Source organism: Epinephelus moara, chromosome 16 (assembly GCF_006386435.1).
Source record: "Epinephelus moara isolate mb chromosome 16, YSFRI_EMoa_1.0, whole genome shotgun sequence".
NCBI lineage: Eukaryota > Metazoa > Chordata > Actinopteri > Perciformes > Serranidae > Epinephelus > Epinephelus moara.
This window is the reverse complement of record NC_065521.1, coordinates 2,847,285-2,871,913: the sequence shown is the minus strand read 5'-3', so window position 1 is coordinate 2,871,913 and position 24,629 is coordinate 2,847,285. Positions and strand designations below refer to the sequence as shown.

The window sequence follows — 24,629 nt, the reverse complement described above, 5'->3', positions numbered from 1 at the left end:
TGGCACCAACGTTAAAAGAATTAAGAAGATGAGGCCTGTGTCAGGTTTGGGCTCATTAAAGGTCTGAGTGCTCATATGCATCATGGTTTTCATGGACAAACAAATTTGCATGTGCAGAAAATTAAATGATAATATGCTTTATAACCTAATTTTATTGACTTTGTTTGGATTTTAAATAAGGTCATTTTAGGGTTAGGGGTACATATTCGTTCAGAGCAGGTCATATCTGAACGTTTTATGTGACAAGCATCCCAGAAAACGAATGTTTAGACATAAATTACATGAAAATATCATGTTCAGAAGCAGAGATATGCATGTCTTTGTGTGATGCTGTGGCATAAAGGCCCCAAAGTTCCAGCCCTGAATTTACCTGGGTCCTCTCAGTGTATAATGGCGTACGTTTAATATGTTACTTGGACGTCCCAAGAGATCAGAAAAAGGGCCACCATTAGTGAGCTCACTGACCCACTGACTGAGTGAATGCTGCTTGATAAAGTTATGTGAGGGTCCCTTTACGCCCCGGTGGTAAACAACAACGTTTATGGATTAATAAATCCTCACATGCGCCTGATTCGGGTTTACTCAGTCATTGTGGAGCTGGATGCACATGCATGAGCCTTAAGAAGCCCCCTTAAATCCGCTTGGTTATCGGTGCGTGTACCAGTCACCGGTCCTGCCTCTTAAGAGACAGTCTGTCATTGCACAGAGCAGCTGTTATTACACACAACCATTATGCATGGCTGTGGTTATTATTAGCGGCCGTACCACCAATACATCACATGTACCTGTAATCCGTCATGGGGGTGATATTTGAATCATCATTATTACACTTCAGACCAATTATTGCCGATTGATTTGTAGTGCTCATATTGAAACAGATTTTACAAATTGCTGCACAATTCAGCATAAAATCAAAAGATCAAGAGCAGAGAAATAATGGCTCAAATGTAAGCTCATTTAAAAGAACGATAATAACCATGCAAAGGTCAGATAATCATAATCCTAGCTTAATTAAGTGTATGAATGTGCCTACAAGTGGTATTTTATCACTAATCACTAATACTGGCAGATCTAAACAAATCACTTAATTACTGTATGTTGCATGGACGTAGTGGTCCAAGGAGTGATCAGGAACTACTGTTTAGTTGTGTAGCTTATAGTCGATGTCCTGTTGTACATGTAAGTTAAAGTACGTCTCTGATGTAGCCACTTAGAACTCAAAGTGGCGATGAGGTCTTAAAATGCAGGCTATGGAAATCTTCTTAAAAGATGTCGGTTAAACTTCATAATTCCTGCATATCGCATCCCCTGTCTTGCTTCTTTCAAATTTACCAAATAGTCATTCTTAACTGATGCACCTGTTCACTATAATCAACTCTTTTTTTTTCTTCTAACTCATGTTGAGAGTAGCAACAACTTTGAACCTGATACATAAAAAGGAACACAGATAGGCGCATAAATAATAGCCAGAATGCAGGAAATGAAGCATCTGATCCAAAATCTCATGGGGAAAGAACCCTCAGATCCCCCTCTTGATTTGTGGCCCCCGGGCATGGAGCCGCTCAGAGGGTGTCCCTTATTTTTCACATTAAAAGTGGCAAGAATAGAATACCGTTGCAATGTTCCTATGTTCCATTTAGACCATGGGCCTTATGGAACTACATACCTTAGCGTTTCCAAATTACTTCATCAGCCGACACTTCCAAGCAACCTAGTTTGCTAACCTTAGCTAAGATAACAGTTAGGTCCTTGGCCGCCCCTGCATTGCTCTTGGCTAGTGGAAAGTGCTTTGTACCTTACGTTATTTATGTGCTTAATCAGTATTGTTTGTTATGATACATAAGTTAGTATCACGGATCACGTTAACTGGTATAGTAATTTGGCAAGCTAGCAAACCAACATCCACTCAGATAGTATCTTGGTAGTTATAAAGTAAGCAAGCAAATAGGTGTAACTTAGCTATGCTGAATTGATCTGGCATTGGTTGATTTCTTACATTAACTGGTAACGTAAAGCTGATATTCGCTAATATTAGTCAGCTACAGTCACAACAAGAAAGTATATTTCACATGTTGGTGTTTCCTGTAACATTAGGGATTGTTTCAGGAATGGACTACTTTGTTGACTTCAGCAGACTCTATAGCCCTGTTTCCACTGAGCAGTATGTTCTTTTTGTACGCTTTTTTTTTCTGTCTCCACAGTAAAAGTTGTGGATGGTACCAACAGAAGCGTTCCTTAGCGTCCCCATGTTTGGTCCCCCCTCTGTTGGGGTACCTAGCACACAGATCTGGTACTAAAAGGTGGAGCTAGAAACCCTGCAGTCTGATTGGTCAGTAGAGGACGGTCACTCTGGTTTTATGTAACCTCTGTTCATACATCAATAAACTACAACTATAAAATGAAAGAGAAAAAATAACTTCATTCACTGGGCCGACTGCCGGCAACTTTTAAGGTGGAACGTTAACTTGTAATGTTACTCAATGCATGAGTTGATGACGTGAATCCATCAGCACACCTTAAATTTCACTGTGACAACTTTGACCATCACTTTAGTTTTTATATGACACACACTTTTAGTAATGACTTTAAAAATATAGATTAATTTGGAGCGGATTATGTGAAGGTCATATATTCTAATCCTCACTTCCTGTGGGCTACAGCAACACTAAACCCCTGAGCTTGCCTGAGAAGGACTAAATGCACAAAGCTGCTATTTTTAAATATCCCATGGAGAGAGACTCTTTTATGTTCTGTAAGGTGACCTTGGATGTTTTGAAAAGCGCCTTCCAATTAAAATTCCATTTTGAAAAATGAGAGACGATTCAAGAAACATTACCCTGCAAAGCTGGAGAGCCACTATCTTAGACGTGCACATGCCTGAGTACCATACCCTCAGTTTAATGTTGTACAGACAGAGATTGCTATATACCTGTTTTAGATAATTGTAAAAATAATGTTAGCCTTACGTCCACAATTGCTTGTTTAAAGCAGAAGTAGCACAAACAAAGAAATCCACACGCGCATCCAAACCGGAAAAAGGGCAGGTGCTGGGCCGAAAACAATGCAAAGAAAAGAGGATTCAAACAGTTTGCACTGGTGTCTGGACACTGTTGCTGTGTATGTGGGTCTACTGATGTGTGGATGATCTATTGTGCATTCACAGACAGGGTTGTGTGTGTCTGTGTGTACATACTGGCACATAGACATATCGTCTATTCATCTGTTTTTTGCATTGTGGTTTTTCTGTTTTATTTGCACTATGTTGGACATTTCTGACAGGAGGACATTGTTTTTCCTCCTTTTTCTCTGGTCCCGTAACGTATCATTGCATCATGTGACCACGTCATGTATGTATTTAAGATGGCGGCACCCTTTGTCTTGAAAGTCTGATGAAGAGCCTGACGCTCGAAACGTTACTCATATCTGAATAATTCGACTGAGCATTGGAGCCCTGCAGTGTTCCAACTGTTTGAATCCTCTTTTAAAGCAGAAGTATAAAACTCTTCTACTACCGAGCTCACCAGCTAATGCGGTCTCCTTATCAGCGTCTTAATCATGGATCAATAGAGAATATACGAAAACTTTGAAAAGTTGTCTATTTCCACTTTAAAATGTTGATTAAAAATGTTGCTGTCTGTCGATAATTTGACTTGGGTTAGTGCTAAAATGGATAGTCCGGAGGAACAAGACCGCCGGTCTGGAAGACAGGGGCATTAAACCCCCCAGGGAAAAATATGATCAGTGTCCTGGCTCTGAGCCCCCAAACAGCCTCCATCAAACCCCATGACCCAGGCTGTGATAGACGACGTTTGAGCTAAGGTAGCAAACGTGTGTGTGTGTGTGAGGGGGGGGTATGTACATTTGTACATACTGTACCCTTTGTGTGTTACGAAGATATGTACAGCATCATAATTATACAGATTGTTTAAACGTGTATGTGTAGCCCCTAAGGGCTTAGCTGACTATGAGAGAATGTTGTCATGGGAGATTTTTAGGACCAGTGATTGACATGTGAATATAGAAGAAGACAAACAGAAGACAGAGGGGAGGAAGAGATGAGCCTGCTGACACGATGCATTTCTTCAAACTCCCCTGGTAACATTTCATTCGTTGATTACTCTCATAACTTGAGAAGAAAAACATGAGGCCGATGGGTTTGCCTTTTTGAGGACAAAAACATGAGGCCGATGGGTTTGCCTTTTTGAGGACATATATAGCAAACAGCATCATTTTTAAAGTACTATATTATTTATTTATCTTTTATCTTTGAACACAGGTTTACAGCATTTCCAAGGTGGCAGTCTGAGTCACTTGCAAGTGCACGCTCTTTCTATGGGCCCACCCGAAGGGCCGTCTATATTGACGGCCCTGGCCTGGATGGAGGCAACGGTTGCTGTTAACTCTGTGTCCTCTGCTGTAAGAACCATCCAACAAAAATGCTTTGACATGAAAGTTGATGCAAAAGAAACCCACAACATTTACAGGAGGCTCTCCCCGGTCACAGCACACTGCTTGTATCATCGGAGAGACCCAAATCAAGCGCCCTGCAGAGCAGCATCACATCTCCCTCATCTGGTGTCGTGGACAGCCAGGTAACGACTGTGTTTGCCCTAAGCCTCCGCATTCTTTGTCTCTGCTGTGAAATTCAACCACTATTAAAACATCTCAATACAACCAGTCTCATGTAGTTTAACAACAAGTATGATAGTGTGCCGTAAAACCACACTGTGTCCTTCCAACACTCTGGCCTATGCAGCTTCACCAACAGACGCCGAATTGCTTCCCCGCGTCCACAAGTCTTTTTAAACCAAAACATCTCTGATAATTAAATTCAACAAAAATGACATGCAGTTTTGGGCTGCGCTGTGTAAAGAGGGCAGAGGAGGAGCGCGGGGTGCACGCGTCTCCTCTCTGGCATTCTTTAAGAATACTTAAGGCTTATTTAGAAGATCATTATAATAATCATCACATGACTTTTTATAAAAGAAAGAGGAGAAGAGAAGACCAAATTGAGAGGAGAGGAGACACAGGCGTACGTCTGGAGGGTAGATTGGTTGGTTTCCAATTTTGTATCAAGTTGATTTCAATGACTCATTCTCATTTTTAAGAAACCTGATCTGAAGCCAAAAGCCAACTGATTTATGTAAATGTGTTATATTTCTAGTCTTGTCATCAAGGCTCTCTGTGTGTGTGTGTCAACTGTCTTAACTTTGACTTTGACTTACATTAAAATTACATTTTGATATGCATTTTGTAAGAAAAGCTGATGGGAAAATCAACAGTGACTTGAGCAGGAAATCCATCAGTTCTTAAACACTGGGAATGAGAGAGGGCTAATCAAGATTTAAAAACATCTATGTCTTTAAAACAGATTTGCAGTTTGGGTAAGCAGCCATCATGAACAATAAATCTGGAAGGACTCACTGAGCCATTGACAGGTGACAAATTATGGTGAAAGGTACAGAGGTATAGGCCCAATCCCATTTCTCATTTTTGCCCCTACTCTTGCCCCTTGCAACAAAGTTACAAGGGGTAGGGGTTGAAATATTCCCCTATGAAATGGGACAACCCTTCATACCCAGAAACGTCATCATTAGTCGTCAGTGACGTCATAAAAAGACGCGACAAGTATGTTGCCGGGGAAACCTCACAAGTAGCGATTTTTGTTTTGATTTGTTTGTTAGAACAAATGTATATAATACATTGAAACGACATTTCCGATGGTTATCATAGTCTTTAAATCTTTAGTTACGAAGAAAATACTTACATTTATGGTTTTCTTTCATTGCCTCTGAAGCCTTCCCTGCCATCTTGCCGGTGATTCACAAAGCATTCTGGGAGATTTCTCGTGGCACTTGCTTTGAAGTGTGCCTCTGAAAAAAACTCCATTTGGAGGGCCATATAACCCTAGCACTCGGCCCTTCCCCTCTGCCTCAATGAGAATGGGGACATCCCTACCCCTATGCGTGAACGTGCAAAACGGAGGGGTAGGGTTAAGGGGTGTATTGGGATTGGGCCTTAATGTTAGTGAGCAAGCAAGCTAAGGTACCGCGCCGGGTATAACTAAGCTACGGGGCATTGATATGGTATCAGTTGCTTTGTAACGTTAGCTGATAAATTCATTTGCACATGGCGAGCTTGTTAATTTACCAGCCAGATGAGGGCTGGAGTCTGGGCGTATCAAATGACATTCATCACTCAAGACAGTATTTTGCTACATCAGTAATCAGACCAGATACCCAGTGCTCGGGGGCATGATGTTGCTCTGGCTGAATTCAGGTTTCTACCAGACGCCAAGTGATGGTCTGTCTCTGCCGGACTGCCGCTGCAAAATGTACAAAACAGAAACAGCATGTGTGGGCTCTGCTGAGTACCGATCATTTGTTGATGGTATTGAACTCCATCTTTTAGCTAACATTTGCTGCTGTTGCACACTGTTGGTGCTGCAATCCAGTTGAACACAAGGGAATGCCCATGATGTCAAATTCTTTGGACTTTCCAGGAAAATTCAGCCCGTGTCCTTCTCTAGAGGCAGTGGCGCCGTATAGGGGGGAAAAGTTAGGACTTTTCCGAATAGGTAAAAATTAATATAGAATTATTAAACCATCATTATTAAGATTTTTTTTCAAGTATAATAATAAAATTAATGATCTCTTTATTTTTACTTGTTTTTGGCAGAAAAAGTTAAATATCCCTATTGACCAAAACTAAACATGCATATTGACAGACCACCCCCCTGCATCTGCATGAAACGGTGACGGTGCCTAGTAGCAGTCAGCAGCTGCCTAGAACGCTACAGTCATCATCATGCTAGCTAGGCTAGCACTAAAAGAAAATCTGGTTTTAACAAAAGGAAAGAGAGAAAGGAGAGAGAGGAGAGGCGAAAGAAAGAGTGTCGATATGTGACCCAGTGTTTCTCCAAGAAAGGTGGGTAGCCTATTGTCTGAGTGGTAGAGATTAGCTTAATGTCCATAGAGAAATAAGCTAGCTACAGACTAGTGTTAGCCTACATTCCTTTTACTCTATATTTAATCAATGTTTAGCAAGATATTCATATTAAACCAGTTGTCCCCGCCCCTTTTACCAGACTCAACCACAGATGAGTCAGCAGCAGCAGCCCTGTCTGCCCATAACTTTACCTCTACCCGCCCCAATGAAGAAGGCGAGCAGCACATGCCAGTTAGCATCACTGCAGGGAGTGTTTGATTGAAAAGTTAATGTATATTTAAGTTATTTAAGTCTTTCATTAATGTTAAGAGAATTTTCCATTTTGGGATTTAACAATAAAAATTACATTCAGACTGTAAAAGATGGCCTTCAGCACATTTTTTAAGGCGTCTTTTAATCTTGCATCAAATACTGTATGCAGACTGTTGCATGTACAACTCACTAGCAGTAAATATTGCACTGGCAGTATTGAACTACAAGAAGCAGGACAGTTGCAAGCCTTCAGAGTTAAGACAACAGCTGCGCAAGGGGGGCCCAATGTGATTTTTTTTTTCATGGGGCCCAAAATTCCTGGCGGCGCCCCTGCATGGAGTTCAGCCACTATGGTTTCACAGGCAAGCGCAAAAGGAGGGGATGGTCTTAGTTTAGGGTTGCATTACAACCTGCTCGCCCACTGGCCGTAAAGTAGAATCACTGCATGTATACAGTTACATACAGTAACTTTAAAGGAACCAGAAGTCTGTCTGCTCAGATGTGTAGGTAGGTATGAGTAGGAGTCATTCTTGTTCCTGTCTGTCATGTACAGCACACACATTCTGTACATCTCTGTGCATCGTGTGAGCTTTGTATGTATGGAATTCATCTCTGCCACATCAATAGCACTGATAATTGCAGCATTAGAAAATGTTGTCTTTGAGGATCACTAAGATGAGTGATTGACATGGGAATGTGTCTGGGACGACACAACCTGCTCATCTTATAAGACATGTGGTGCATTTCTATGAACTCGTCCAGTAACATGTGATAAGTCAAGTACTCTCTTCAATTTGTCTCCTGGAGCTGCAGTCCTGACATTGTCGATGTAATGTATAAACGTAAACTCTGATGAATCCATCTATGAAGTTAAAGACAGAACTTTTAAAGGAACTGCATATCACAACTTCCTGTCAGTTAAAAAAGTACAAAGATGTGCAGGTATTGGAATGATTCTTGTTTGTGTCGTTAAAAACAATCACTGCTTCATCTTCGGTATCATTTAGATTTACAAATTCCCCAAAACCCCAGACCAAACCTCTGCCACTCTCCTTCCATCCACCAGATGCCCTCAGAGTTTCCCTCCTGTCCCCATCACCAGACTGCCCAACCATCTACTCACCTGTCCCCACTTTCCTCATCAGTCCTCCAGACAGGACCGTGCACAGGCGTTTTGGAGGGTAGCTGCTGAAGCAAAATAAGAGCATCCCTGTTGGATTCATTTGTAAAAGGTAAAGTTACAAACGGTTGTGCAACTTTTTCTTACTTACATATTTATATTTGTTTAACACCCCTTCACCCAGTGGTTTAATTCCACAGCGGTGATAAACAATGCCAAGGCTCAGGGCAAACACAATACCTGGCTGGCTGTCACCAATGAAGGCAGGTCAGGGAGATGTGGATGCTGCTGCGTGAGCTCATGCAGTCTCTCAGTATTAGACCGCAAACAGTTTTAATTGAGAATTGATGCCATGGGCCAAATTTGAAACAAATCAAAAATGGAAAATTGAAAGAAAAATTTACAAAAAAATGCATAAAGGATGTGTATCTGTTTGTGCATGTGCCTGCCTCCAGGTATTAGACCAGCCCATTTTGGTTCACTCATTCTCATTTCTTGCTCAGAATTTGCCACGAATAAAATAAGTTGTCAGTGGCATTTGTATTTTACCCTTCTCTCTAATCCTGTGTGGCAGAAACCGTTGAATCAGTAGTTAATAAATAGTCACAAACCAAAGAATGTTGTACATACAGCCGTCTGTTTTGCATATAAGGATGGCATCATTGTTACGACAGTTGAACAGCATGTGTAAGTACACCTTAAGATACTCAACCCCAAACTCCTTCCAATGGCTGTTCCCTCTGTGTTTGAGTGCCTGTGAATGGTTACTGAGTAGCAGGTGTGGGTAATACTCCTCTGATGCTAGGCACGCATTCGCCCATTGAGATTTGCATGAAAGTAGCCGGCCAATTAGGACATGCCTGCCCAAACATGTGCAGACCATCCCTCATCCTCTACAGCGACTGGCGAGGGAGGGACAGGGCCTCCAGGACGAGGGCCTGACCTGTGCTAATAGAACTAGTGTTACACTATCATAACCTTCAGTCCATCTCACACAGGCCACACCCTCTACTGGACACTGTGGGTACAGTGGGTGGAGCCCATTGAATGAACGCCCGGTCACAACATAACATCACCCCAGACACACTCATATTGAGCTAAAGGTTAGAGGCCATAGCCCACCTGTTGCTTTATAACCTAGGCTGCCACTGCGGAGGAGTTGGGGGCCCCAGGAAACCCACATGATAAGCAGGTTTCCCAGGTCTTCAAGGAGCACAGAGACATGTTGGTGCACTTCACCCAGAGTTGTATCAGGTGCAATACAGCTGACATACACCCAACCCCTTCTCACCAGTCTTGTGTCACTCCAGTGGGCACAGACCCGGAAAAGGAGCATGACATGTTCAAGAGATAAGAACAGGCAGGGCGTAGACCATGGCGCTTCAACACTGAGACACTATAGTGTTTTCCAGCACTGAAATTCTGGTATGTTGCACAGAATTTGATTGGTTTACTGTTTATCAGCCAGCAAATAAGAGAAGAATTAACTAGCCAGTACAGCCTGCTGACTCTTTGCCTCACTCCCTGCCAGTAGGACACAATGTACTTGGGAGGAGAGCGACGGCAGCTTGGATCTTTGCTGCTGTAACACCTCCAATTCAGCCAGTGCGAACCCCAGCTCCAGGGTTCACAGCTGGGTCTAATCGGTGTATCTGCAGCAACAGAGGTTTGCTGATCCGGCGCTCAGGGATCAGATCGGATTTCATAATATCACCTCCTTTGGATTTTAAAGGAAAATCAAGCCTGAGTCCTGTACATAGCAGTCACTCCACATGCTTTAGTTGCTGAGATTACAACCTCTTCACCCACTGGCAATAAAATAGGATCAGTGCATGCAGTAACATTAAAGGAACCAGACGCTAGTAAAAACTTTCTGCAAAGCGTACAGTGATACCTCTTTGATTGATGAGGGTGCTCAGATGTGTAGGTAGGTATGAGTAGGAGTCATTCTTGTTCCTGTCTGTCATGTAATTATTGAGAGTACAGTACGCACATTCTGTACATCTCTGTGCATCGTGTGAGCTTTGTATGTATGGAATTCATCTCTGCCACGACAATAGCACTGATAATTGCAGCATTAGAAAATGTCGCCTTTGAGAATCACTAAGATGAGTGATTGACATGGGAATGTGTCTGGGATGACACAACCTGCTCATCTTATAAGACATGTGGTGCATTTCTATGAACTCGTCCAGTAACATGTGATAAGTCAAGTACTCAACACAACTAGTATGTACTTTTGCTGTACACTTTGCATCAAAGGGAGCTATTTTTAGTACAACAATTGCACAGATTATTTTGCTCACTATGACAGAGTGACGTCTTTGGGAATTTTTAATTAAAATCTGTGGCAAACATGAAGGCGGAGGAACCGTCACATCTAAGTGCACGTCATCAGAGACAGGACGGGATGTTTAATTTTATGGGTGATTTACAGAGACTAGATAAACACCTTTCGGTGTTTGTGTCGAGCTAAGAACATCAATGCTTGTTGTTTTCTCTACAGCCATGATGCACCACACATGCTCACACCTCTATCTAACAATCCATACATTAAACAATCCATCAGAGCTCACAGGGGCGGGGACTGAATATAGCAAAGCCAGACTGGGGTTTGTATATAATAATATATAGTAATAAATAAAGACACTTTGTACCCATAATATTTGCTGAATTCAGCATATTTGACAGAGAATATTTGTTTTATAGGTTTTTTTGTTTGTTTATTTGTTGTTGTTTTCTCAGTGAATTGTACCGGAACATTCACCATACAACAAAAACATCAAAAGCCTTTAGAGATTTGGTGGAACAATGTTTACTTTTGTCATATGAAGCAGGTCACACAGGAGAATATCTTCTCATGGGCTTCTCAAAAATAGTTAAAAAACAAAAAAGCAGTCGCTCTTACTGTCACTGCTAAAGGTCGCACAAAGCCAGTTTGGTGAGTTGAAGCTTTCTGGGAGTCTCAAACTTACATCAGCTTTTGGGGGCGTGACTGATTTTAAAAAACTGCATAAAAAGAGGCAGAGACAGACACACAGCAGGCACATCTGCCCCAGAGCTGAAACCTCCCAGAGCGGTTCAACACCCACCTCCACCTGCAGAGCTTCACCCACCTGCTGCTCCCCCCAACCTCCACAGGGTAAGATAAGATGCACTCTTTTCCCGTCTCTGCCTGGCTTCATGTAGAAGATGTTTCTGCACTTACAGAATCATTTTGGTTGTAATTTATTGAAGGGATTAAATAACGCGTTTTCCCACCTACTATGTGAACTGTATCTCCCAGGCTCCATCATGGTGAAGCCAGGTGCACTGCTCCTCCTGCTGGCAGGTAAGCAGCCACTGAAAAGTTTTCAGTGCTTTGGAATATAGCCTCTATTTTAAAGACATTTAATGACGACCTTAATTTCCTGCCAAATTAATTTAAAGGTAAAATCCTTTTTGCATCAATCACAGTGACACTGCAAAGGTTCAAAGCTACACAGCAGCTTTTTCACTTCTGCCTTTAAACCAAATGTGTCAATATGAATGAATCAAGGGTGCATAATTAACATGAGTCAAGTTGGGCAATTTTATTTCATTGATCAAGTTTATTCCTCCACTTGTTCATAACTTTTAGTTCTTACATTGATGAATGAAATACTGCTGTTAGAATGAAGCCACCTCCTGTTGTAATTCACACTGAAGGAAAATATTTGGTTCAGTGTTTTACACCCAGAATTGACTGTGCGGATGAATGTCTGAAGTTTGAATTGTAAAGTTGGTCTTGATGCAGAATGTTTCTTTTTCCTTTATATTCATGCTGTAGTTGCTGCAAGCTTTCGTCCGTCTCAGGCTGAAGAGTTTGATATCAGCAGTTGTTCCATCAACTATTATGGAACACTATACAACAAGATAAATGTGAGTGATATTAAAACATTTCTGAGAAAGTCATCTTTTCCTCTACTGTTGTTATCTAACAAACAGACTGGTTGACTGCTGATGACTGTCTGTTAGCTAACATGTCTATCACAGATTTTATTTGTTTTTTGTTTGTTTTTGCTGAGAGTTCAAAGAGAAGTTTGAGTCTGTCATGTTTGTAGAGTAAATATGAAGCTACAACCAGCAGCCGGCAGTGGGACACGTTTTTAGATGTCTTACTTTAGTAGAAGTAGTAATACCACAGTGTAGAAGTACTTTGTTACAAGTACAAAGCCTGCATTTAAAATTTTACTGAAGTTAAAGTGCTCATCATACAGAGCAGGCCATTTCAGAATAATATAATTAATGCACGGTGGTGCAGTGGTTAGCACTGTCGCCTCACAGCAAGAGGGTAAAAGTGGGGCCAATTTTATGACTTTAAATACTAAAGAGTAGCCTGTAAAGTCTTCATATAACCTGTTATATTATTATATTATTAATTATAATATTAAGACAGTGACTCTTGACAGAGTGGCTTGTGTCTCTTAAAACAGAGCAATACTGTGACCTGTTATCTTAAGCTTAATAATTAAAATATAGTATCAACAGAGTGAATTTTTCCTGTCTCATTGTTACATTCAAAAGACATCTAAGTGGTAAATTCCTCATAACTTTCCAATATTTTCCTCATTGAAGAACCACGTTACGAGGCACTTTCAGTTAAAGAGTTCAGTAGGTACATTTACAATTGATAGCTCACAATTAATTGCTAAGCGAGTGTAACCAGAAGTCTTTGGTCTGTGTGTAGCAGGTCAGCTGAATTACAAAAATGTGCAACTTGTCAACAGACAAGTGTTTAATTCAACATGCTGTTGTATAAAAAAATAAAGAATAACAGATGAAAGATATGAAATGAAAGAATAAAGACTCGTTACTTGGGTTTAAATGGAGCAGTTCCTCCAGAAATCTGTTATTAAACTCAACGTAAGAGCTGAGTGAAACAACATTTTCAGAATATTGTGTTTTCCCTCTCCAGGAAACCCTCAAGAGCTTCAAAAAGAGCCATAAAACAGAACTTTGTCTAACTCTTATTAGCCACAACGAGTAAAACTATCCAGTGTTAGAAATGGCAGTAATTATAGAAAATAAAAACTGTAATTACATAGATTAAAAAACATAATATTGTGTCACAGAGCACATTTTTGAATGAATCCTTTACTGACATATTTGATGAGATGAAAAGATGCTGTTTTTAACTCAAATGCTGTCTTGAAAACACTTAATATTGTTGTTACTTCATATATGGCGTCTGTCTGTTTTCACAGGTGGGTGTAAACTCAGGAGATAAAACAGCTTTGGCTTGTTTTGTAGATGACCAATCATCTGAAATTACAGAGGACTGCATTTTTATGGGATTTGTGTTAACCTCCACCATAGAGAAGATAGGCTATCCTGAGTCCATGCCACTGTCAGAGGTTTTTCCAATTATAACAGAAGACGCAACCTGCCATACTGTGCTGAAATTCAAATCACCCACCCAAGACGTGAGTTATCATTCGTTTTAAGATTTTAGATTAATTGACTATTGCACATTTTATAGAAAATAAAATGATGGTCATTTCCTGATATTTCCTGTTTGTTGTCTGTTGATGCTTTCAGGTGCAACTCACACTCTACCGAGCTGGCTCACAAGCAGCTCTAAAATTTGAAACAGGCGATGTGATTGCAGATGTCCCTTCTTTCGTAAGTATATGTAAGACATAACTTTGGTCTCAGAGATAACTTTTGTCTTTAAACCAATCTGCTTTATGGCGACTGAACTTGATGGTGACCTCAGGCTGTGATGTCAGAGTCCAACATTCAGCGAGAGGTTAATCACTGCAGAGTTCACAGGATATTGATACAATATATGTATATGTATATATTCTTTTAATATACTAGTGGTATGCATACTGGACCGGATACTTGTGACATGTTTTGTAAGGTCATAATTTTGCTATTGCTGTCTATGAAGTCATTTACAAATATCTTTTTTTTTTAATTATCTAATACTTTAATTACATAGGTAATAACACATTACCATCAAACCATGTTATTTTTTGGTTGTGAGGATAAGCAATTTAGGAATTTAATTTTAAAGAGTTTCTCATTGATAATATACAACACAGTGATATAACAATAATGCAGTGACACATTCATGTAGTATTTGACTTTCAACTTTTATTTTGTAGGGTATTTACATCCATGTTAGACTTCATTTAATACACCGTCTCACAGTTTCAGGGAACCAAAATGTATTCTGAACATAAGTGTAAAAAGAGAGTGGTCACTCATTGTGTAAACGCACAGAGAACGCACAAACATTCAGACACCAGCAGATGATCAAGTGAAACATTTAGCAGCTAACGAGGAGTTGGTAGTGACCAGAACAGAGCTAAAGGTAGACTGAATATTGGATGTACATGACCAGGGTGGCTGCGTGTTTGTTTGTGGTCTCTTTTTCCACTCAAGTGGCCAAAAAAGTTGATCAGAAATAAACATATTGGAGAGGCAAGTGCTGCTCTTGGATTTTACCTCCCCCCTCAGATTTATGTAGCTGTGTAGGAACTGAAGCGTCTGGTCATACAGCCACCACTCAAGTATGAAACTGTTCACTCAGTGTTACAGTGTTTACCTGGATGTCTACTGTTTTCTCATCTTTTTCTAGTTTGAGGTGACTGCAAAAAGTGGAGGCAGAGATGTGACTACTAAAGTTTTTACTACCGATAGTCTAAGTGCTGGAGACTACATAGACATAAGTGGATGCAGATATTCTGGTAGGTAAATGTGGTGTTTCCCAAAGAAGAGACTGGGACTCTTCAGGGATCCTCAAAACTAAACTGTGATCATTTAAAATTACTGTTATTTCCTTTTCTTACATTTCAATGAAGTTTTATATTAAACTAATTTCATTAACCTCCCATCACCTCCCAGGGGTTGCTGTGGAACGTGACGGTATGTATGACAGCTCTACCTGCTCTGACGTAACCTGCGATGTCTCATCAGGAATTGGCATGCCAATATACGCTTGTGACACTTTTGAGACTTGCGTGGCTGGCGTGTACGTATGTTTGCTTTATATCTGAAGTTTGAATAAAGGTTTGACCAAGTGATTTTGATGAAGTGGACTGAAGGCGACTTGTATTCAGACAAACATCACCTGAGAATTATTATCATTATGGATCTTTTTGATTTAAAAAAATCTATCCACTTTTTTTTAATGGCTGATTAATGCTTCAGTCGATAAAACTTAAAACAAGACTCCACCAATTTAATCTCACTTCCATAACACTGACAGATTGATAATGGACAGTTTATAAAAAGAATAAAAGTCGATGCAGCAGATCTTTCACACTGTTATGAATAATAATGATAATAATTACTGTAATCAGTAAACCTTTGGACTGGGGTTGCAGTACAGCCTTTTTTTTAATCCAATATTGCTCAAAAGGTTTGAGTTGGTTTTTCTTAACTCGCTGAGTGATTTTCAAGATTGTTTTTGTCTGGATATCTGTCTGGAAGGGTTAGGGTCGTAAACACTGACCTTTGTGACAACAGCTATTATTATGATATATTTCTTCAAAGTTCAGAGATACAGATAGTCCTTTTCACTCATGGTCACCATTTTAGACATACTTAAGTCATCAGAGAGGAGCTCCAGCTGTACCGAAGTATTAAAGATAAAGGAATGATTTAATCAGAGCAGCAGAATCAATCTTAAAAAACACCTCATTTTCCATAATGCAACCCAATAGCACCCCATGGTCCCAGCTTGGTCTAAATAAAGATATGTATTATTAAGACCTACTTATGATTTAAGAGTTATCAGAGAGAAATTATTATAGACATTATACAAGTGTTTCCACAGACTGAAATCTTTATGTGTATAATTGGTGGAGTGGCCCTTACAGTTCAAAGCACTTAACTTTATCAGCAGTGGAGAAGACCTCTTCAAACGATAAAATATCTCTCTGTCTTTGGATTTTGGTTTCAGAAATAAAAAGTCACAAAATATCTGTCTCTTTCTCTTCTCCATCAGATGCATTACACCCAAGGCAGTGTGCACTGTGACTGGTTCTTCTATCATTGATTTCAACAATAACGAAAACAGAGTCACAGATCGCTGCGCATACACTCTGTTGAAGCCTTCATCAGACTCCAGTTATAACCTGGTGGCAGTTTTCAAGGAACGACGACGTAAAGATGTGGCATTTTTGGACCACTTGATATTTCAAGTGTTGGGGACAAAGATCTATGTGGAACAAGGTGGAAGAGTTGAGGTAAGCTGCAACAATCCAGCTCAAAGCAAGTAACAGTGTGTTTATGGAGTTGTGTCAAAGATCCACCATAGACGCTCTCTGTTTGATCCATCACTGATGATCAGTACATGCCTGGAGTTATTCAAAGTGGAGACATGTGCGCTGGCACCTTTCCTTCTGAGACAGAGTGGTTAAGCTGCATCAAATAGAAAAACTCAAGCATTTCTATTTGATGCTACAAAGTTATCAGTGTATGATTTATTTCTATGAAACAGTAATCTAAAAGTTCCACTCTGTGGCTTTCACAGCTTTCAAATGTCAGGTATTTACTGGTCAGTATTAATTCATGTCGTTAATTAGATTTTATTTTCACACTCCTCACGCCTGATGTTTAATACTGGTGAACTTTGTGATGTCTGCTGTACAGAGAGGTGTTTTATTGATATACCCTTTGTACCAAATATATAACAATACATGATAAAGACTATAGAATCGTCATTTGGAAAGTTACTACCATTTTTATTACAACCCTTCCCTCGTGGATATAGATAATGTGAAATGTAAATAAAGGTGCAAGAATAAATCAATAGACAAAAAATCTCAAAATCCACAATCTAAGTGGGAACATGCAAATATGGAGACACGGCAACCTGTGTGTTAATGTGTAATCTGTACATTTAAAACACCTTCCTCAAAAAACTATTTTGTGAGTATGAAATAGATCTAACCAACCAACCAACCAACCAACCAACCAAACAAACAAACAAACAAACAAACAAACAAACAAAACACGTGTAGAATTGAGATTCAGAAATATCTGTGTGAAAGTCGTCATGTTGGGAAGATATTCTCAAATTGAGTTCATTTATGTGTCAATTAAATGTTTTCGTAGATAATTTGTTTGTGTATTTGCAGAGCTGCTTGTATTCATAGAAAACGTTTTAAAGTTACAGATTACACATTTACACACAGGTTGTCGATCAGTTCACACAAATAATATTGAGACAAATGCACCTCCAAATGCTGAGCACATGCATGGATATATTTCAGACACTTGACCCAGTGTGTCCTTCACTGATCTTCTGTGATGTAGGTTGGTAGTAACCCACTGACACTCACCGACCAGTTTGAGACCCAGCACGGTGTGGAGATCCGCAAGGTACAGAACGAAGTTACTTTCAAGGTACCCGGCACCTCATTGGAAGTCGTCTATGATGGCTACAGTGCACATGTGTCAGGTAAAGAAAACTATAAATTCTTATATATTTATAATAATGACAGAAGTGATTATTATGTCAAGAGTTCATTGATTTGTCTTTATGTCACTCCTCACATTGACCAGGACCAACTGACAGTAATGTCAAGGGCATGTGTGGTAACCCCTCTGATACAAACTACGCCCCCACCTTCAGTGACCTCAAGTCTTCTGAAAGTGAATCAGAGTATGACTTAGTCTTAACTTGATACACTAACTGACACCAACCTCTTTATTGATTTTGTTCAGGTGTTAAGTTCAATGTGCTGTTTGTCTCCCCCCAGATGCGGCACTGCAAAAACCGACGACAGCAATGATCCAGACTGCGCGCCCATAACTACTCAGTAAGAACTGAACATATCAGAACATGTTTTTGACCACAGTAAGAATGTTTTTGAAACGCTAAACATTAACAAAAGAGGATTGAAGCCGAACATTTTGTTAGACGTAATTTTTTTGGAGAAAAAAAAAAACATCTTTTGTTATTAAATTCTGACTGTTGGACTTTACGATGCTCTGGAGTTATTGGACATGTTTGGATCACAGGACTACTGGGATCTAATTCCATGAATAGTGAAATGTGAACTGATAATATTAGCCTAAACTTTATCTGCCACTGTGCAGAAATACTGGTTTAATAAAAAGCTTTACAGCATTAGAATGTTGAGGGTCAATTTTATGAATGAATGTTTGAACTATCAGAAAAGTGCTAATTTACTCTCATTCTTCCTCTCTGCATGGCTGGAACAGCTGTGAACTCCTGAACCAGGCTCCCTTCGATACCTGCACTGACCACATTGACACAGCGTCCTACATCAGTGCCTGCAAATCCATCTTGTGCCACTACCCAGATGTGGACGGTCACAAATGCCAGTTTTTTGAGGCTTATGCCAAGTCCTGCAAACTGTCCTACGACATCACATTGGACTGGAGTTCAGTAGAGGGCTGCTGTAAGATCATCATTCAGTTTTCTTTATTGTTTTTGATGCAATGGGATGAGACGAGATCACACTGAAATGATTTCCCCTGCTGTTCCAGGCTGAAACTATTTCTAATCATACAGACCCGAGAAAGTAGAATGAACTCGACAGAAACAGAGTGACTTGGGGTGAAACACACCATCCACAACCTTCAATTTTAATGCTGAAGCTCATGATGTGAAGATCTGTGTACAGCATGAGTTTAAAATATTTATCCTCCTGAGACTGGAGCTGATGTTCGGGATTATTAACACGAGTTAAGTGTAAAAAACTAAGCATTGTCATGTTTGGAGGAAAAAAAATGTCCCGACGCCTTGTGATTTGTTCATTTTGTAACTCTGTAGGAATTTTCACTGCTCGTTACTCCAAGATAGGAGTGTCCCATTGTCTGTAGGAACGGTCTGTCGCACCTAATTGGCCTGTGTGAAGGGCTGCAATAATCCAATGATAGAGTCCCAATGTCCTCTAATGAGACAATAGTAAAATCTGTATGTCCTTAAACGTGTACTTTCTACTTAACAGGGTCTTAGCTTGTCATTGTTGCCACAATCGCTCGAATCTGAATTCCACATCAAACGACAAACATTATTTAGTGTAAATCATCAAGTTTCAGCCGTAACATTTGATAAGGTCCACTTTTGTGTCGGATCGGCTGCAGACTGACTTGGCAGTGATGGCCACCATCTTGTTCAAACATGGATTGGTGTACTGTGCTTTTGCTACCACTAGATGGCACAAAAAAAGTGTCTACGATCAAGGACAACAGGTCTTAGTTAAGCAGAATGACGTATAAGATGCAGTAAACCCAAATGCAATGTCCTCAAACGAGAACGCAGGGTCAGGACAGACGATGCATCACATTTTTTTAAGATTACATGTCACAAGTAGCTGTCAGATAAATGAAGTGGAATCAAAGTCAAAGTAAGTCGAGTATAAAGCAGCACATAAATTAAATTAAAAATGTTCCACGACCAGTTGGTTATTTTTCTTCTTCTTCTTTTTTCTTTTTAGCGTCCTGTTCATGTCATTCATCCTTCATTTGAGAGTGAAGCTCATCTGTCTGTCTGTCTGTCTGTCTGCCTGTCTGTCTGTCTGTCTGTCTGTAGCATCTGACCCTCATGCCTGTCACAGCCAGCACTGCGCTGACCACGAGTTCTGTGGTGATAAGACGGATGGAACCCGCTGCTTCTGCCGGGCCCTGTATGCCGACCAGTACCCAGAGACTTTCGGTACAGTGCAACATCTGTAGCATGAAATGAACCTGGGGAACCTTGGATTATATTTTTACATTAAATTCTGAGTAAACTGTGCAGAGTGCTCTCAGAGGAAGGCAATGACACAGAACAGAGGAGCATTTAACTCACCTGCTGATACACCCGAATTGATTTTAGTTAGGCAAACATGTGGCAGAGGCACAGCTGTTTGGATTTTGTGGTTTGTAGTTGATTAAAAATTGGGAGTATTTCTGCCTCCATAACAGCTCAGAATCAAAGACATTTTATTTTATTAATGGGACAACAGCAGCACAAACTGTTACTGATTAGATGGCTCAAATAGACCCATACTGAAGATGGTGATATTTTGACGTCTTTGTCCTGTTGGGTGTTCAGGTGAACCAACTGCCTGCACGACAAAGACTGCTACTCTTTCGATGGCAAACTGTTTGCTGGAGGACAGTGGCATTGACCACACCACCCTACACCTCAAGCAGACGGACTGCACTGGTACTTTTGATTCCACGACCAACATGGTGACCTTCTACTTCGATGACAGCAGCAACACCTGTGGGACGGAGGTTTCGGTGGGTGCTCTCCTAGGGTTGCAGAATTCTGGAATATTTAAGGTGGAGACTTTCCATGAGAAATAATGTAAATAAAATATAAACAACAGGGATTTTGACTCAGGCTGGATTCACCATGTCATATGCAGATGAAAAAACAAACCTTTTACCATGCAGCTCAGTCGCTAGAAGTAAATGTTCTTTCATCTGAAATTATATCTGTGTTCATGTCACAATACAGAAAGAGGGCAACGACGTGAAATACACAAACATCATCACAACTCAGGACTATTCCAATGACGTTATCGTTCGCCACGACCAAGTGACGATCGACTTCTCCTGCCTCTACAGAATGCCTGAGCTCAACCAAGTGACCTTAAAGATCGTGGACAGGTGTGTGGAGGCCGACTGAGCTCCAGCTGGTCATTTCTGTGCAGCTTGTTGAAGTTTAACACGGCTGAAGTGTGCATGTTTGTGTGTGTGCTCTGCAGCTCTGTGAAGAAGACAATTACTTCTAGAGATTTTACTTTCTCACTGACGATGAGCGCGTACACTGACAGCCAGCACCAGAACCTTATTGATGAGAACACTGACCTCCACCTGAACCAGAAGATCTATGTGGTGCTGATGACGACAGGGCTGGATTCCAACAAGGTTGTCTTAGTGACCAAATCCTGCTCAGCAGAAAGTGAGGAAGCAGGAAACGGCGATTCACCGTACAACCTCATCACTGAAAGGTGAGACTCTGTCAGAGGCTGTATGGATCAACTGTTGATGCTGCTGATGTCATCATGAGTGTTTTCTGGTTTCTGAGCAGATGTGGTGATGACTCGACGGTGGAGCTGGAGGGAAACGGGGTGCAAACGTCCAACTCCTTCTCTTTCAACCTGTTCCAGTTCAATGGGAAAAGTGGCAAGATCAACCTGAACTGTGAGGTGGAGCTGTGCCTGCCTGAGGAGGAACAATGCGATCCGGTAAGAGGGGTGGAGGAAATGCTCACAAACAACATCGTAAAACTTAACAGTAACCAACCTAAAAGTACTCACTACACTGTATGGTTCCTTTCACAGTATTATTATTAAAGGATTATTAGCAGTGATGCATTAATGTGTGAGCAGCAGCATAGTTGGAGGTGGAGCTAGGTGGTGTATTAAGTGTTGATCACCCCAGTTACAAGAAGAAAATGCTGACATTACATGTTCCTACAAAACACAAAGACGTCACATTTCATCCATTTCAACGTTTCTAAAGTGACGTAGTATATCGAGGTGGAGGGGATGGTGGATGCCGCCTGCCAATCTGCAGACCACTGCTCACAAGGGATGCTGTTCTAAACATTATTATCACTTTTGATATAATTATTAAATACATTTGACCATGCCGGTTCCATTTAAATGTGTTACAACAGTAAATTTGACCTCAACTGTGTTGGTCCCCTCCGAAAATTGCTCCTGAGAAATACTTCTGTTTATTGTCCCCCCCAACAATGAAATAGAATTTCCGCCCTTGTACAAAATAACATCTTTATGCAACGTATGCGTGGTTTGCAGAAATGTACATGCCATTGATGCATTTCATCTATTTATTTATTTTGCTGACTGGGATGAGACGAATCCGTTACAAACATTTCGGTCCTGAAAAATTTGCAGTGCCTTAAAAATATTTCAGCAAGTTTTCAATTAAGATTGTCTTGTTAAAAAGTATGATTAAGAAATAAAACATATATCCCTGTGTCTTAAAATAAAGAATAATGCAGGTTAAAGAATGTGCACTGTCAATGAATATAGAAGTGTTGACCTCGGTGAAGCCGACACACCTGACTGTCCTCTCTGTCTTACAGGACTGTAGCAGTAAAAGGAAGCGCAGATCTTTCAGGTCTAAATATGATAGAAACTCGGCCCGCATCTCTATGTCCTGGAATAATTAAAGACAGCTCCCCTTCTGATGAATTACACGGTATGTATGAGTATATTTGTTTTTTAGGAATTAATTTGTTGTTGAAGTCAGAGCTGATTTGCTATTCTTGGAGCTAAAGATGTAGAGTGTGTTCTGCAGGTGGTGCTAGAGGAAAGGGTTCATCCTCTCATTAGCAGAAAGTTAAACGACAATCTTAGATATTTGATCTTTCAAGTCTAAACCATGACTCATCATAGTTTTGTCTTCTCAGGTGATTCCTGATTTGAGCTTCATCCCAACAAGAAGTTATCGTTGCTGTGAAACAGCGTCGGCAGATAATCTTTGTTTCATCCACCTGAGATGGCGTTTATCATCTCTGCAGAATCCGTGGGCTGCTGATTCGACCCACTGATTCATGCACATATAATCTGTGGTGAAATAATTGAAGTATAGTGCAGTGAAGTACAAAATAATCAATGAAGGGTTTAGAGGGTTTTATTGAGTCCATGCACTACTTCCTGGTCCTGTGGGTTCTTTTGAAATATACACTGCTGTGAAAAGTTTGGAATCAGTTGTTTTATTGATATATTTTTTTATTCCTTCAATTTTATTTTAAAAGAGATTAAAAACAGTTTAATTCAGACATTTGATGTATTTGAAATCATTTTGGCTCCAGAAGAAGAAGAAGAATGAAATTAACTTACTTTATCATGAAACTACATCAGTGTAACTGGATTTATTTGTAAAGAGGACTTTATAAACCCTGAAAGCATCAAAGAGCATTCAAACACATGGAGTCGTCCTCTCAGACAGAAGCTTCTGTGGCAGCAGATTACAAACTTTTGCACAATTGTGTTTTTTTAATTTCTTCTTTAATCTAATTTCACCTGCCTTCTTTAAATGTACACAGCTTAAATGCTACCCAGTGAATGAAGGAACACAAATTTCTGTTTCAGTGACATGAAGTAAAAAGAAGTTTCAGCTGAAAGACAGCGAGAAGGTTTTAAGATCCAGTTGAAGGAAAATCCTGATGTGAATGTGAATGTTCAAATGGTGATTGTTGGTAGATTAATGATTGTCAGTTAAATAACACAGAGACATGCTGTTGTACCGTTACTATTTTATCATTACTGTCAGCAAAACAAAGACCAAAAAAAATCAATAAAGGGTGTGGGAAAACACAAGTCTCAGTCATTCATTTGTTCATCTTTTATTCATTCATCTTTTTTTTCTTGAACCTCAGCCTGTGTGTGTGTGTGTGTGTGGGTGGGTGTGTGTGTATGTGTGTGACCAGATGATGTGGTTAGTGCACACCGCAACGATAATAATTCATTTAAACCAATGTAGCATGCGGTTTGGTTCTGCTCTAACAGGCTGTGCACAGAGAGCGCGGAGCTGCAGCCGCTGCGGCATCCTTAAAGCGTGTTTAGAAGATAATTATATGAATTATTATGTGGCGATTTAAAACAGAAAAAGGAGAGGAAAGTGAGGAGAGGAGGAGAGCAGACCGCACTTGGCCTGATTATTTTTATCTAGTCAGAGAACAGCGTTCTCAGAAAGACAGAAAATCAGTATTTCCTGAATTCCTCTTATCTGGTGTTGCTCTTAAAGTGTGTAATGAGATTAAATATCTCAGCTGTTACATTGTCATTGATTTATCTGATATACACAAACATATCTACAGACAGTGTTGCAAGTTGTGTGCGCAAATTCAGCATGTGCTCGGTTAATGTGAACATAGCTCTTTTTATACTGCCCACTTGTGGCGCTCCTACAGGAAGAGCAAAGCCTATAATGATGGCATGAGACTGCTTTTTAAACCTCCATGATGGTGTAGCACCAGCCAAATGTCGGTGTGCCTACCTGCTCTGCCTTAATACAAGATCTTATATATGGATATATGTACAGGCTACGAGGCACAAACACGTTTTGCTGGCTTTTTATTCCTTAACTTAAATACAGGTCACTGTGGCGCCATGACCAACGCCAAAACAACGTTCAACAAGTGCTCCTCGCTTCCACGCCCACAACAGCAGGAATAACAACAACCCTCCCTCCTCAAGCCTCTTCCAATCACAGGTAGGTATCTCATACAGGTCACTGTCATAGGCGCTAGGATTGACTGACAGGTGCTGAAGTTCAACGTGGCATGGTTGTTGGTGCCAGGCGGGCTGGTCTGAGTATTTACTGGGATTTTCAG

The 24,629-nt window shown here is 40.4% G+C and overlaps 1 protein-coding gene across 1 annotated transcript; it reads left to right on the top strand.

Moving 5' to 3' along the window:
- Nucleotides 1–4,296: 4,296 nt before the first annotated feature.
- LOC126403558 (uncharacterized) lies at nt 4,297–23,578 on the top strand. Its single transcript, XM_050066300.1, has 22 exons — nt 4,297–4,416; nt 4,505–4,592; nt 8,267–8,432; nt 11,342–11,462; nt 11,607–11,651; nt 12,129–12,220; nt 13,546–13,764; nt 13,880–13,963; nt 14,928–15,036; nt 15,194–15,320; nt 16,299–16,539; nt 17,612–17,756; nt 17,861–17,960; nt 18,058–18,117; nt 18,524–18,723; nt 19,860–19,982; nt 20,364–20,554; nt 20,775–20,926; nt 21,025–21,270; nt 21,351–21,507; nt 22,374–22,489; nt 22,701–23,578. The coding sequence occupies exons 5-21, from the start codon at nt 11,615–11,617 to the stop codon at nt 22,458–22,460; spliced, it is 2,370 nt and encodes a 789-aa protein (XP_049922257.1). The 5' UTR covers nt 4,297–4,416; nt 4,505–4,592; nt 8,267–8,432; nt 11,342–11,462; nt 11,607–11,614; the 3' UTR covers nt 22,461–22,489; nt 22,701–23,578.
- The last annotated feature ends 1,051 nt before the right edge of the window (nt 23,579–24,629 follow it).

Coding starts and splice junctions, on each gene's coding strand:
- LOC126403558 (XM_050066300.1), top strand. CDS start 11,615: ATGGTGAAGCCAGGTGCACTGCTCCTCCTGCTGGCAG. Junction 15,037..15,193: donor AAGTGGATGCAGATATTCTG/GTAGGTAAATGT, acceptor ATCACCTCCCAG/GGGTTGCTGTGGAACGTGAC. Junction 18,118..18,523: donor TGCGCGCCCATAACTACTCA/GTAAGAACTGAA, acceptor TGGCTGGAACAG/CTGTGAACTCCTGAACCAGG.